The following is a 15828-nucleotide window of genomic DNA, read 5'->3' on the forward strand; positions in this document are numbered from 1 at the left end:
TAGCATTCAGTTCATCTTGTGTTTCTATTTACCTCATATATTTTTGTTTGCCAGTTTACCCTTAATTCAGTTACTCTCTAACTTCAGTACAGCCAACACACTTATCTTTTTATCTACCTTATCCTTGTGAATTCTCTGTGCTTCTTGAGCAGATAATTGCTAGAAGAGAGTAGATGTGTGATCTAGATCTTTAAAAAATTCCCTAGAAATTAAGTAAGCAACTAATGGTAGAGTTATGAGCAACAGCCACTCATATTTTTACTCAAATGTTACCTTTTGAAGTGTAAGAGTGGTTATGAACATGGTACGCGATGGTTGAGAGAAATCTCTAATGATTTCCGTGTACCAGTGGTGTATCCATCAGAGTCCATTGAGAAACAGTGGAACGTGGGATAATTCAAGGAAGGTTTATTTACAAAAGGATTATTTCTAAATGAGTAGATGTGAAGAAACCACAAGGGATAATGCTTTAATACAGAATAGCCATGGTTAGGCTTCACCATTGCTGACCCACTGGGATGACTGGAGGGAGATGTTGGACAGAGATACATATATCAGACTAGTATTAAACAAAAAAACTAGTGACCTTCAGTTAAGGATCCTAGTCAACTCCAATCAAATTAATGGTGAGAGACCCTGCAGAATAAACCTGATCTAACTTTCCTCCGTCCCTCCATCCTGCTGGAATACTCCAGAAGATAAGAGCGTCTGCTGATGCAATCCAATGTGTCACAAAGTTAAACGCGTGTTAAGAGTCATTGGGGAATCTTATTAAACCGTAAATTCTAATTCAGTAGGTCAAGGGTAAGGCTGGGTAATTTGCTTTTGTAATAAGGCTCTAGTTAACGCCAGCACTGCTAGACGATGCCCCAATTTGTGTGGCAGGATGTAGCCTATTCAGATCGATCTTTGGCACAAAAAACAAGGAAGAGGATAGAGCTGGAAAGGCATGTAGATAATATACAACATAGATGGGTGATGACCAGTTGTTTGCTTCCTTAACATCAATCATTTCTTTAGCAGAATAACTCTGCATCAAATACAACTCCTCCAGCCCATCTTTGCTTGTTTTAGGCAGATTCCAGGTAGCGATACCAAGGCTTCCAGTAAAGAAGTTAGATAAAATATAATTATCTGAAATCAGAGAGATGAGGAAATATTGTTACCGATTAAAGTAATATTGTTACCGGTTTCAAATACTGGATTTTTTACTTGAAATTATTCACTGCACTAGCGATATTTGTAGTGGAAGAATATATACCACTGCTTCTGTCTGAAGATATTCATTAACTGTGGTCATTATTATTCAAACAGTTGCTTTTTCCCAATTAGTTTCTTATTGGAAGGCATTGTAGTATACATAAGTGATCTGTGCTGTTAAGTGTAAAACACATATGGGACACAAAATTACTTTATTTTGCATAAGAAAAAGTTTTTTTTTTTATAAACCTGCAGAGATATATATGTTTTTGTTGATATTATTTGAGAAGTTTTGCCTAATCTTTGTATTTCCTAAGGCATCCCCTTCGCAAACCAGGGCTATCCTAACCGTCCCACTAAAAAAAAAAAAAAAAAAAAAAAAAAAAAAAAAAAAAAAAAAAAAAAAAAAAGTTATTTTTTTCATGTTAATACTTTTAGTTATATTATCCTTAATAAAATGAATTTATGAAAAGAGAACAGAAATTACAAACAAAACAACTAGAAAATCATTTCTATTCAAAGAATATATCCAAAAAAAAGGGGGGGTAGTTAAATGAATGGAGTGAATCTTAATATTTAATTATAGGACTAAAGATAATAAAAATTTCATTTGAAACTATCAAAAAAAAGATGAAAACAAAGGTTGAGACAGTTTTAAAAGCGTTAAAAATGTCTGTGAACTCACCATTGGTGAGTCTTCTCATATGGTGACTTTTATTATGCCAGTTATAAGAGTCCCTAAAGAGAATATAAAAAATTCCACATTTCTTTTATAATGCTGACATTTTACAGCATACCATAACTGTAAGACCTGTTACGCCAGGCAATGCGGATGCGTCTGCTGGTATCTATACCAGTGTTTTGGATTCCTGAATTTGTTCCATTTCTGGGAGAGAAGAAAGCCCAAATCAAATTTTAGAGTCCTTATCCAGTAATTAGTTGTGTGATTTTCTTCAACCAATTATTTAGTCCATCCAGTGTATCAAGTAAAAAGCAACAAAACTAATTTAAGTCAGAAGACCTGTGAAAATTAGTAACTTGCTTTTATAAAGTACGATGTGTCTTTTCCACTCTGATCACTCTGTTTAATTTTCCAACTTAAAAAAAAATTACACTTTTTTTCTCAATCTGAAATGATTGAAAAATAAGATTTCAAATATCTAAGGTCTAGGTTGATCTCATTAAAACTTTTAGACTTATAGCTTAAGAATCTTTTTTTTTTTTTTTGTAAAAGTGGAAATGAAATGGGCCTGTCACAAGGATGCCTTAAATATGCTGAATTAGTATACCTGTGTTTATAAAAACGAGTATGTTCATATATCTAGGGATGTGTCTATATATTTTTTATTAAATTTACTCTTTTGGTTAAAGGATGTAGGGAGATACACATCTAACAATTTAAGTTAGAAATCCAGGGAAAGTAGATGATTTAACATAAACATATGTACCTACCATGTCCATACAGTGAAAAAGACATAACACAGAATAGTTATTTATTTATTTTTTTAGAATATTGCAGCCCCAATTGTATTAGCCTCTGAAACTGACTAGTTCTTAGCATTATAACTGGCAATAATAATAATAAAAATAACTAACATTTGTTAAACTCTTGCTATGTTCCAATACTTGAAATTTGTTGTAGAATTTAAGCATAGTGGTACAATATATAATTGTAAATTTTCTTTCAACTAAAAATTGGGCAACACATAAATTTATATTTATACACTTTACATGCAGGATAAAGTGCTAGCCATAAGTTAGCGGAGTAGCAAAAATCAAAGTTTAGGGATTTAGAAAATTGGAGTGTCTGAAACATATTTATTCCTAGTAATTTTAAAAGAGATAATATGATAGATTTACAGAATAAAGTATATATATAGTTTCTTACTAAATTTAATCCAGATCCATCATTTTAAATTTGAGAATAGTTTGAATCTTGCATATGCTTAATACATAAGTCTCTATAAATGAGTTTTTAAGTGCTTTTGAACACATTTAGTTACATCACTGCCTTTTTCATCAAGTGGTGGCCAGTATTATTTCTCTTCTTTTAAATTATTGTGAAGTAAAATCCTTTTTACAAAGATCCATAAGCAACTAACTAATATGTTGCTGAATTTTCTATTATGCCTTTATAGTGTATAATCCAGAAACATGACCTAATTGCAAAATACCTCTAATTTCTATAGAAATATTTATAATGCAAAGTTATTTTTGCAGAAATTTGTATCCACTGGTAAGTCTTACATGAAAGATGGTAAAGGAGACACTGCAAGAATACTACCTGATGTCAGTATAGTGTCCCCATCTTTCTTCTTCCAAGGATAAAGTGGAAGGAATGACCAATTAGCAGCCGTCATGCTGAATAAGTTGACACTAGAGGATTTAGAAAAAAAGGTGTTAAATTTCAATGTTGCATGGAGCCACCATTCACTTTTAAACAAACAATGTATTCTCTTAACGTAGTTTAGTACTTGTATAATCTCTGAATATATTTTGAATTTGGGGATAGAATTGAGAATACATCAGTCTTTCCTTCTCCCTTTGGTCCAAATTCTTCACCTAGATAAATGAATGAATCTCTTAAAAATGAATAGAGAAGTTAAACCACTTGTCCCCTGTGTTTTGGGACTAGAACACAGGTCTCCCAACACCTAGCCGCACGGGAGAAATGCCACAAATAACACACCATTCTTTAACGTTCAGTTGATCTGTGATTAAATTCCTAGCCGATGATTGGTTATATTTCTTAGTACTGATGGAAATGAATCTACTCTCAATAGTGATATGTGCTATATTCTCTAAATCAGACACCCCATACATATTAGGGTGTTTTTTAATGTTTTTATTTATTTTTGCGAGAGAGCAGGGGAGGGGCAGAGAGAGAAGGAGACTAAGAATTTGAAGCAGGCTCCAGGCTCTGAGCTGTCAGCACAGAGCCCACCATAGGGCTTGAATCCATGAACCAAGAGATCAGGACCTGAGCCAAAGTCGGATGTGTGATGGACTGAGCCACCCAGGCACCCCTTAATAACCAAAATAAAACCCAAAGGCATTTTATTAGTGTAGTTTATTTATTGAGTGTAAAGATAAAAGTAGAATTGTAATTAATTCAAGATAAAGAATTAAAATTTTATACCCCATATAGAAACCATGATATCAAACACAGAACAAAAGCAGATGTATTATCGTACATTTGAAAAGTTAAGATGAAGCAAAAGTAACTCCGCCTTCCCTCCACCCCCACCCCGCCAAATCAATAAGATAAAAATACCTTACTTTCTCAAAAGAGTGCTTTACTTTTTGGAAGCATTGTAATCTGAGTTAATCATCAATTTATAATACAGCTACTGACACTTGCAAGATAAATTATTATCAAAATAAACGCTACAAATTTGGATGTTTACAATAATAAACAATATTGCATTGTTTCATTTTTATTATTGTGTTAGAATATAACCTCGGTAGAAAATGAAAGATAACACTTAATAAGTAATGCAATTGTTATTTTACTAGAATCCCATAGAAATCTGGAATAGATTTTTCCAATGAAAAACTGTTCTCCATAATACTAAACATGTCTGTTTTTTCTTTTTCAAAGGTAAAAAAGTTCTGCAAAATTACATATTGTCTATATGTAGCAATGAAATAGAATTTAAAAATATGGTTATAAAATTATAGGTATATGACTTTTGAGATTATGTAGTGAGGAGTTTATTAATTTTCAATTAAGAAATTTGAGGCCAGGAGATGTTTTATGATTGTAAGTTTTAGAAGCATAGTGACAGAACAGTTAAAGATCATCTTTTCCAAACCTCCAACTAATGGTTGAATTCCCTCTATCACATCTGTGTGATATGGTGAATTTTCTAACATTAAACACTGGCACCAGCATGAAATCTACTACCTTCCAATTGATTTTCTGCTAGTAATACCACATGTTCTCAGTTTACACTAGTAAAGATTCTCTAACATAAAAATAAAGTCATAGGCTGCCTGTTACAAACACACACGCGCTCGCGCATGCACACAAACACGGACGGACACACACACACACACACACACACACACACATTAATGTTTGAACAAAATCAAATTCTTTATCCATGTATGTGTATATATGGTTAATGTTAATAATAGGCATTGAAATCTAAATGAAATAATTTCAAATAAGTAACTTCAATTGATTAACATGGACGTTACATGAGTTTTAAGAAACATCAATCACCATTTTTAGGTAATTTTTAAAATGCATTTTAGAATTCAAATTGATTTTGAAGATGATAGAACAATAATAGATCTTAAAAATACTGCAGTGTTAATCCCCTACAGTGGTTTATATAACAAAGATTTACAGACACACAAAATGATTTTTCTTGTGTTCAGAGCTTACAACTTAAAAAAAAAAAAGTGAATTTGATTGTTGCCCTAATATCTTCCTTTCTGCCAGAGTTTGTTTATATTTTAGAATATTTCCATTATGCTTAAGTCAAACCAAAAAAGCAATAAATAAAAATGACGAAAAATTGCTTAGCATGTGAAGACAGAAGAAAACAAAGGAAATAGATATTTGTGCACATGTCTACATGTCTTGCATTTAATGACATTTTTAATAAAAGTATTAGAACATACATAGTTATTATGGATTTAAAAATAGCTTTATACATAAAAATACTTCTACTTGAATATTCATTCATTTTTCACTTTCCCCCTTCTCATTTATGATTAATAAAAGAAATACTCTCGACAAAATGTCTTTGGTTAAATGAGCCAGGATTGGCAACACTGCAGGTATTCATTCAATCACACACTCATAGAAGTTCCACGTTTCAGTCTTTGAGAAGCTCAGAGTACAGTGAAAGGAATGGCCACAAACAACATACCATCATTTAACATTTTCTTAACTTGCATAAAAGCCCACAACATATTTTAATATATCTCTATGATAAAATAAATTTTAAGTGCTCATTCCTGATATACACCTGTTGAAAAGATCAGGTCAATTTCATGATAAGTTGTATTTACTTAAAAGCACTCATTGCTTAATGGTATGTTATTATTTCATACATATACCTGGGAATGCATAATAAAATGCACATTTTATGGCATATACTTGAGATTTAACATTTCATCAATATATAATTTAGAAGAGGGTTTTTGCAGTTGGTACTTGAAATATTTGTCCTTTCAGTTTATTTATAAAGTGATATATATATTATATTCTTTTACTTGAAATCATAAAAAAAAAAAACAAAGTATGTGTTTGCTGTTTAACTTTAAATTTTTCTGGTGGGTTTAAATTTTCTGTTATTTTCCATTCTTTTTTTCTTCTAAAACAGATATTCTCCTGGCCTTCCATCTTCTGCATCTGTATTACATTGTAATATGTTTTTAAAAGATGGACTGTTTTCTTCAATTTAAAATGAAAAATGAGGTTTTTTTTTTTAAAAAAAATAGTAACAAAGCTAGGTCCCTTTAGAACCAGAAAACTAGAACTCCTTGGTCTGAGGTGATGCTTTCTTAGATACACATTGTTCCTGACTTCACCCAACCCAATAATCACCTTAAGCACCCCTCATAAACCTTCACACACACACACACACACACACACACACACACACACACACACATACACAAACACACACATACACAAACACACACACACACAAACACACACACACACACACACAAACACACACACACTCTACCACTGTAGTTTTCAAAGTTCTTCAGTCCCAGTTACACGTTATAGAAGTGATCTTTTTTCATCCTCTGAACTGTCTTCAATTTTCGCCTCTGGGTTTACAATTGTTTCATTTATTTATCTTTATTTCTCAAAGAATTCCAAATTTTGTGTGAAAATTCTCATGAAATCTTCAGACTCACCTGCAGTTGTTGAAGTCAAATGTTATAATGCAGAGGAAGGTAGAGTTAGAATTCCTACTTACAATTCGCGTTTGGATTGGGATTATCCAGAAATATGCCTCAAAACACAAAATGCCCATTTTATTAAGAAGAATTTTAAGAAAGCAGGAAAATTCACAAGTGGGAGAGCTAAATTTAGAGCAGTTGAATACTCCAGTAGAATTAACCTCTGGCTCACCATGGGGATGGAGGTGTAGAAAAGAATTACAACAGAAGCACGATTTGAGAGAGAGAGGTGGTTATTTCTTTTTTCTGATAAGAATCTCGTAACTGTCAAATGGCTGAGCTGTCATCTACCCCTAGCTTCTTATTTTAAGAGAAGAGACTGAGGTAAAAAGATTCTTGTCCAAAATCACACAACTAATAATTTGCTAAGAATCAGGTCTCAAATCTTCCTTTACTGGTCATTTCCTTATTTTTTATAACAGTGTGTATAGATAGTCCATAACTATATATTCCAGTAACTCATCAGACCCTATCTCTACCTTTCTAATTTTGAGGAAATAAATCACCTTAAAATGTTTCAAAACCAATAAAATACTCATGATTTGAACTAAGTGGGTAAAATAGCAGATAAGAATTTGTGAAATGGTTGTTTTAAACCATCTAACAAAAGTCAGTTTTCCTTCTTTTCAATTCATGGCATGAACAAAACCTAGTTGCCTGATGTAATAATCCCTAGCCTATAAATCTTATAAAAAGCAATATGTAAAAATTTCTAAATTATAATTGAAGAAGTTAAATATATACCTTTCATTCTTAGTAATGCTGTTTTTTTAAAAAGAATTGATATTTAAATATTAGATCAGGTTGCATAACTTTTTTTTCACGGGTGGGGTTTCAATTAAATAGATTTCCTTTATTTCACTTGGTGTCATTGTTTATGACTTAAAAAGTACATAGAAACTGTCGTGAATCTAGTAATTTATTCTTAAAAGACTAATACTTCTTTTCCTTCATTCAAAATACTTGAAAAAAATGTTTTTAAAATATATCAGTTACTTCATTGAATTTATCTTTTAAGTAAATCTAGTCATGTCTATTTTAGTACAATACACAGGAAATATACCAGCCTCCTATATTGGCTTTCAATATCATAATATCAAAAACAATAGCAATATTTCAGATGAACTCCAAATAGAGGTAGTTCATGTTTATAAATTTTATAGATTGTGAATGGGCATCAATCATAATGTTAAGGCAATAATTATGAAAGAAAATGGTCATTGGCAGAAATACCATAATATATTTTAAGTTTTTTCAATTATACCATTTTCTTAAATGTATCCTAATATTCCACTTAAGCTAAATTACCTAAAAAATATATTAGTTTAAGAACCAAGTTCATTAAATCTTTCAAACTTTTATAATATCTCAGTATTTTTATTTTCCTAGTTTAATTTTTCCATACAATTTGATGGATTGAAGTTATAATAAACTGGTAGTATTTTGCTCTCCTATAAAAACTTGCATAGTATTTAAAAACCTATCTACCCATATATCCAGGATTTTCCCTATAGAACACTTAAACTCTTTCTGTACTGCTTGGTATTTTACTACTCAGTGATTATATTGCTGTATTTTCTTTTTCTTTTTTTTTTTATTTTCTTCTGGGTACCCTATGTCAGGCTTAAGAAAGCAGTTTCTTTAACTTGGATAATTCAATGCTAACAAAATTTGTTAACTTGAATTTTATTTTAAAATTGTATATCCTGATACATGTTTTTGTTTGTTTTCTTAACTAGTGAAAAAGGCCATAGATTTTAAATCTAGAGGATTTAAATTGTTTCCAGGGAAAGACAACAGCAACAAGTTTTCTATCTGTGAGTGTACTCCTTTTTTGTTACTTTCTCTAGTGCAAGAGTGAAGTTTGTGGTGTCTGTGTTGTTTGTGTGTGTTCTTTTAAAATGTTTGTGTATTTACCAAATTAACTGCATTAATACCTATATAACATGCATGATTATTATTCAATATTTTCTTGTATTTAAATGTGTATTGAGTTAATGGATTGATGTGGGGAGCTCCCAAACTGACGCTGTTTCAGACATAAAAAAATTCTTTGAGCTAGTATGTTGATAGCATTCTAGTTTTGTAATTCTAGGATGTGAGATTAAAAAAAAAAATAGTGAAAGTTTTTAAATTGGTGATTTCTTATAAGGATTTTTGTTTGACATAATTATTTTTCTAGGGAAAAAATTAATTTAATCGTAATTTTTCATTTAAGAGAAAAATATATCCTCAATTTAAATTAAGTTATCCACACCCTTTAAGTCAACTCTTTTGTAAATTAATTAGTTGACTATAGAATTAACTTTTGCTTTCTCTTGAAAATAACAAGGTGGCCTGAAATACACTTATTTATGTGTTGCCTTATACACAATTTTGCTTAACATTCAGAGATTTAGGGGTGGCTAGGTGGCTCAGTCACTTAAGAGTTGCGCTTTTGACTTCAGCTCAGGTCATGATCTCACAGTTAGCGAGCTCTAGCCCCACATCAGGCTCTTTGTGGAGGGTGCAGAGACTGCTTGGGATTCCTTCTTCCTCTCTTTCTGCCCCTCCCCAACTTGCTTCTCTATCATTCTCTCAAAATAAATAAAAATAAACTTAAAAAAAATTCATGGATTTATAGATCATCTGAAGTTCATCCTTGAATCTCAAATTAAGAATCACTGAATTAGGGCAATCATATATATCACTATAAACAAAAATATTTTTTTGGGTTTGTATTATAAATCAACAGCAGTTTAAAAAAATTTTCTACCTTATTGTGCACATATTTATATATATGTGCGTGTGTGTGTGTGTGTGTATGCACACACACACACACATATATATATATATAATTTTGAAAGAAACCATTCATGACACATCTGACTTCTTTAATGATACATTGATAGTTAATAAGATTATTAAAATAGCATATGTTATATTTTAACAGGAATATATTTTAGCATTATTATTTTATTCAGTTCCAATTAATCTGATGAAATGAGTTTATAGCTATTTCTTTAACAATTTTATCTTCATGTTTAGTGACTTGTATATATAACAGTAAATGACAGAATTTGAGCAATTACATCAATTATCAAAAAAACTCAGAGCCTGTATGTGATCAAACATTTTAAAGTGTAATAATTTTAAAATGTGATTTTACATTTTGTTAGATTTGAGAATACTAAGCCAAAAATAGCAGATGTAAGTAGGAAATCATTGATCAAATTAGATTACATTTTACAAAGCACTAAATAATTCATTACAAAGTATTTAGCTATATAATTATAATTTCTTATTCTATTTTGAGGGGTTAAAAACATATCTACCCATTTCAGGGAAATAAATAATGTTAGAGTAATTTTTCATATATTAATTGTTAAAAACATTTTGGAAAGGCATTTTTCCTATAATAGGACATATAAAGGGAAAGAAGTTATTAGATGAATATTCTGACCTACCAAATTTCATCATGTCAATATGAAATAAAAGTTAAGTCTTTGCAGACTTAAATAGTAGGTTTACTACCTTTTTTTCTAATGTTTTGGCCAGTATATTTGTTTTGGAATTCTAAGTAGAATTATAAATTCTGCTGGTTCACCCTTTCCTCCTTTTGGCTATACAAATGTTATGTGCTGTATACTCCGAGCTTTCAGATGTCCTGGGAAATTCAGACAGGGTAGGGGAAGAGAGAAGGAAGGTGAGAGAATTCAAAGCAGGCTCTGTGCTGTCAGTGTGGAGTCTGACATGGGGCTCCAATCCACAGACCATGAGATCATGGCCTGAACCGAAATCCAGTCAGATGCCCGACCAGCTGCGCCACCAAGGTACCCCAGAGAAAAAAACTAATTCTTTTAAAAATATTTTATTTAAAGAATATTGGTTTTAAAATTGGGAGAAGAAAAGTTAATGAGGAAAAAAAAAAGTTAATCGTGAAGCAATAAATGTTAATTTATTTCATAATTTTAAAGCATAATTTGCATTTATCTATTACATTTTGTGTAAAAGATAAAAAAATATTGTGATTTTTTACATTTTTTAAAATAATCACAATTAAATAAAAACAAATTATGTATTGCCAATTTCTTATAGTCACAAAATAATACATCAGCATTATATGACATTTCATTTCAGTGCATTTTTTTCAAATAACTCCTAACTAATATCAAAACTACATTCTCTATGGTTGTTTATAGAAAAGGATTATATTGTTTTAATTTTTGTCATTATTATTTAGTGGTTAACAAGTAAGCACTTGGGTCTTCATCTCTCTGATATCATTTATTCAACACAGGGCCAAATAATTAAAAAAAAATTTTTTACATTTATTCATTTTTGAGAGACAGAGAAAGGCAGAGCACAAGCAGGGGAGGAGCAGAGAGAGGGAGAGACAGAATGAGAAGCAGGCTTCAGGCTCTGAGCTGTCAGCACAGAACCCGACGCGGGGCTCGAACTCATGAGCTGTGAGATCATGGCCTGAGCCGAAGTCAGACGCCTAACTGACTGAGCCACCCAGACACCCCATGGGCCAAATAATTTTTAAAGGAGACAATTTTTATCTCCTATAAACCTTTCAAATGAAAAAAAATAACAAAAGAGCTTGTGTGTATGTGTGGTTTTTTTTTTTTTTTTTTTTTTTTTTTTTTTAAACAGTCCATTCTGTTACTGGAACTGCCAGAAGTGAGCATAAGCGAGGAGGACTGATCTATACACATTGCCAAAGCACGTCTTCCCACAGTAGTGCCTTTAAAATTTAACTAAGAAACAAATTAATAACAGATTCAGAAAACGGCAGTCGTGTTCATGGGGAGCATTTGGGTGTTTAAATGCTAACTTAGATTCTTATTCCAAATTAATATCCAAACTCCAAAACCTCTATCCATCCCTTGTTGTTTCCCTTGTTTTTTCACCCAAAAGGGTAGGTTTGTCAGAAAATAGAAAACAAATTGATTTTTGTTTAATTTTAAAGGTAAAGACATGTTTTTGTATTTTAAAATGTTGAACTTAATGAACTAGTAGTGTTACTAACTTTTCTACTAGTTCTTCTAAAGTATTAAGATGGAATTATGAAGAGACTCTAAGCTTCTCATAATGTATAATTATTTTATTTTATCTTCAAATCCATACTTTCATTCATTTCATATTATTTATTCATTCTACAATTCTGTGTGAGCTATTTCTCCAAGGTAGCACCATGCTATACTAAGAAGGTAAAAGAGTGAATAAAATATAGTCTCAGCTAGCAAGGATCCAACATTTTATTGGGAAGCTAAATGAGTTAAGAGTCAACTCTTTGTAGGTCATATAGTAGTATAAACTAACATTCTGTCAACGTCCATGATGGTTGATTTCAGAACAAGATCTAAAACACTGTATTTTACAAGGTGGAATAAAATTTTAAAATCTAATATAAAAAAAACAGTCTAAGAAAAGTGGCAATGTAACCAGCTGTGTGAGGTGACATAGAGGTAACTTCTATATAGAATCTATTTGTTTTTATTTTTGGAGTAAATTCTGTGTGATATAAAATCAGAATCTCAGAAATAAATTGCTTATAAAAAATTACCCTAAAGATTGTAGGGAAGAGTAAATGAGTTGATACACGTAAAAGATGTAGAATATTTCGTGACATGCTGGCTATTATAATTTTATATTGGCTAAGTTTATGTTTTTAAGTTCAAACATGGAATATTGTGGTAAATTAATTAAGACTACTGTAGCCTATTTATGAACCCATATAAACCTGTAAACCCATAACTTCAGTATTATGAGAAATTACAATCCATTTGTTTTTTTTTTAATCTGTAAAACTTGCCCTCTCCTCTTTTATCCACTTTTGTGTGTGACAAAGAACTCATGTTGCATTAATAATAATAATAATAATAGGTATAATAAATATCCTTAAAGATCAGAGAAAAAAGAATATTCCCTATAGCGATACTCTTTTCAAGAGGCAACACCCTGTCCATGTAATTAAACTATTTAAAAATGTTTATTTATTTATATTTGAGAGAGAGTGAGAGAAAGAGTGCGAGCAGGGAAGGGGCACAGAGAGAGGGAGAGAGAATCCTAAGCAGGCTTAGTGCTCTCAGTGCAGAGCCTGACACGGGGCTCAGTCCCAAGAACCGTGAGATCATGACCTGAGCTGAAATCAAGAGATGGACGCTCAACCGACTGAGCCACCCAGGTGCCCCATACTTAAACGCTTAAAGAGCACTCCTGTTCTTACCATCTGTGAATTACTGCTCACATTTAAAGAAGTAAACAGGATAGATCTGTCCAATTGCTTAAATAGCATTATGTAGAAAAAGCAACTTTTGAATAAAAACTACTACATTTGAATGTCTTGGTATAACTAGCTGTGGGCAATTATGAAATATCTATACTTCAGAGAAATAAGATGTTATACACTTTGTTCTTTATTTTTTAGTTTAAATGTTTTAGAGTATTAAATACATGTATCATGCAGAAGCTCTCCCATTATCTTTACATTTTAAATTGGAAAGTCTTTCCCCTATTGCAGATAATCAAAAACAGTGGTTTAAAGGATACTTCCAAATAAACTGAATAAATAAATAAATAAATAAATAAATACATGAATTAATTAAGTGAAATGGTAAAAAGTATGTATGTGTATTGCATCTTAAGATAAAACATTTGGTAAAGAGGATTGAATTTAGTGATGCCATTTTGCCTTAGTGTGATTTCTGGACAGGATGGAGGGCTTCGGGTTTAACAACAGAAGTTTTTGAATGAATATGCCAAGGTTTAAACCTAGATTAAGGCACTAACAGATATGACTTTGGAAACATTTTTAACCTCTCCCTGCCATAGTTTCCTCACCTGTAGGAAGTGTGTAATAATAGTAACTACCCTTTAGATTGTTGTGAATATTAAATGAGTTGATAAATGATGTAGAATAGTTCCTGACACAGTACCCTGTTAAGCATTAGCTACTTTTTAAATTTATATTAACACAGGCTTATATTTTGAGGTAATAATGATGAAATGGAAAAAATGAATTAAAAAATTTTTTATTTTCTAATAATGTATTCATAGATCACTTCTAAATTAACTTGTAATCTGTGTTATACATTGGATTGTAATGAAGTAGATAAGCCCAGTTCATGCCATTCCTTTCTTTGTATCTATTCCATGTCAAAAAGCCACATTTAAATAACATAAACCCCAACCTTTTCAAAAGCTATTTTAAGATAAGAGAGTGCTTCCAATAGAAAATGTTTGATTCATTGAAAACAATACACCAGATATTGTTGTTAATTAAACTACTAGGGCATATTTACTCAGAGGTTATTAACACCTATCTAGGCATTGTGGGTGTATTTAAAATAATTGTTTCCCCCTTATCTTTATCAAGTATATAATCTCTTTGTATGTATGACTAAGGAATGGGAAACTACTAATCTATAACACGATAAATAATTTAAAAACTAAACATAAAATTTCCGATGTAATGTAATTTGAAGGACTAGAATAATCTGGAAAAATTAGGGATTGTATTTTGCAAAGTGTGGGACTTGGGCTGAGTCTAAAAACTAGATAGAATTTTGATAGCTAAGGAGGAAGAAAGGAAAAACATGGAGACTTGGAGAAAATATAAATAAAGCATGGGGTAAACATGGCTAACTAGTAAAATTGCAGAATGATTTAGAAACCTTTGGATTGAGTTATGGAAGCATCTTGGTGACTAGTGGGAAATAAAACTGATATAGTAGAAATCTCAAATCATAGAAGATTAGAACATTAATAAAAACTGTTTGAGGAAGTTTAGTTCTCCTCTAGTACTCAAGGTGGATTGGAGGTGAATGATAATGGAGTGTACAAAAGCATCAGTGATTAGATTGGATCTGAGCATGCACAAGAGGTAACGTTGGATATTTCGGTGGAGTCACTTAGGAGATCATTGAAGGAGGAAAAATGAGCTTGGGGAAAAAATGATGAAAACATGTATTGGAACTCGTTAGCAAAGAGGTAATTTTTTCAAGCCATGAGTGAAATATAAAATATAGAGAACCATGGTCAATGCCTTTGAATTTGTCCACTAGAAAGTAAGAGAGTTGTCTAAAGTAAGAGAGTGATCAAAAATAAGGGAATGATAAAAAAAAATGGTAAAAGGGAATGAAATAGCAAGTAAGCAGACCAAAAAAAGTAAAACTATCACATATTTTGCAGGGATCAGTGAATATGTAATAAAGTTGTCAATAAGGATATTGGCTGGGGATATTTAGGAAAGTGATTTTTATAGAATGAAAGACACAAATGGAAAATTTCCTATCTAATTGGGAATATGACAATTTTACCAGAGCTATGACTGTTGGGACATTATCTGATAGTTATCTTGTTATCTGATAAATCAGTTTGAACATATTGATCAATCTGAACTAAATGATGCCGGAGACCAGTAGGTCTCAACACTGACTTTACATTAGAATCACCTTAAGGATTACTGAAAACCAAACCAGGCAAAAAACTGATGCCCAGGGTCCTACCCTAGAGTAATTGTGTTAGAATATCTAAAGGTAGAAATAAGCATCTTCATCCCTAAAGAAATGTCCACAAGTGGTTTGGATCCACAGTGTAGGTCGAGAACCGTTGTAAAATTTTGCTTTTTTTTCTCTGTGGAATCTCCACTCAGGTCCTATTCTTTCCTCAAAATGCAGAGAAGTTGATAAAGAACAAAGTAGCAGTTAT

At 31.5% G+C, this 15828-nt stretch overlaps 1 protein-coding gene across 6 annotated transcripts in view; it reads left to right on the top strand.

Annotated features, from left to right (window-relative positions):
• Nucleotides 1–15828, top strand: part of CSMD3 (CUB and Sushi multiple domains 3) — a 1255667-nt gene that overhangs the window by 521084 nt on the left and 718755 nt on the right. For 3 of the 6 annotated variants that reach the window (XM_045453867.1, XM_045453870.1, XM_045453871.1), the window contains one exon: nucleotides 8871–8948. The exons of the other annotated variants lie outside the window; for them this stretch is intronic. In XM_045453867.1, coding sequence (XP_045309823.1) covers nucleotides 8871–8948 — 78 coding nt within the window. The remainder of the gene's footprint in view (nucleotides 1–8870; nucleotides 8949–15828) is intronic. 6 annotated transcript variants of the gene reach the window in all.

This window comes from Leopardus geoffroyi, chromosome C3, assembly GCF_018350155.1.
Source record: "Leopardus geoffroyi isolate Oge1 chromosome C3, O.geoffroyi_Oge1_pat1.0, whole genome shotgun sequence".
Lineage (NCBI taxonomy): Eukaryota > Metazoa > Chordata > Mammalia > Carnivora > Felidae > Leopardus > Leopardus geoffroyi.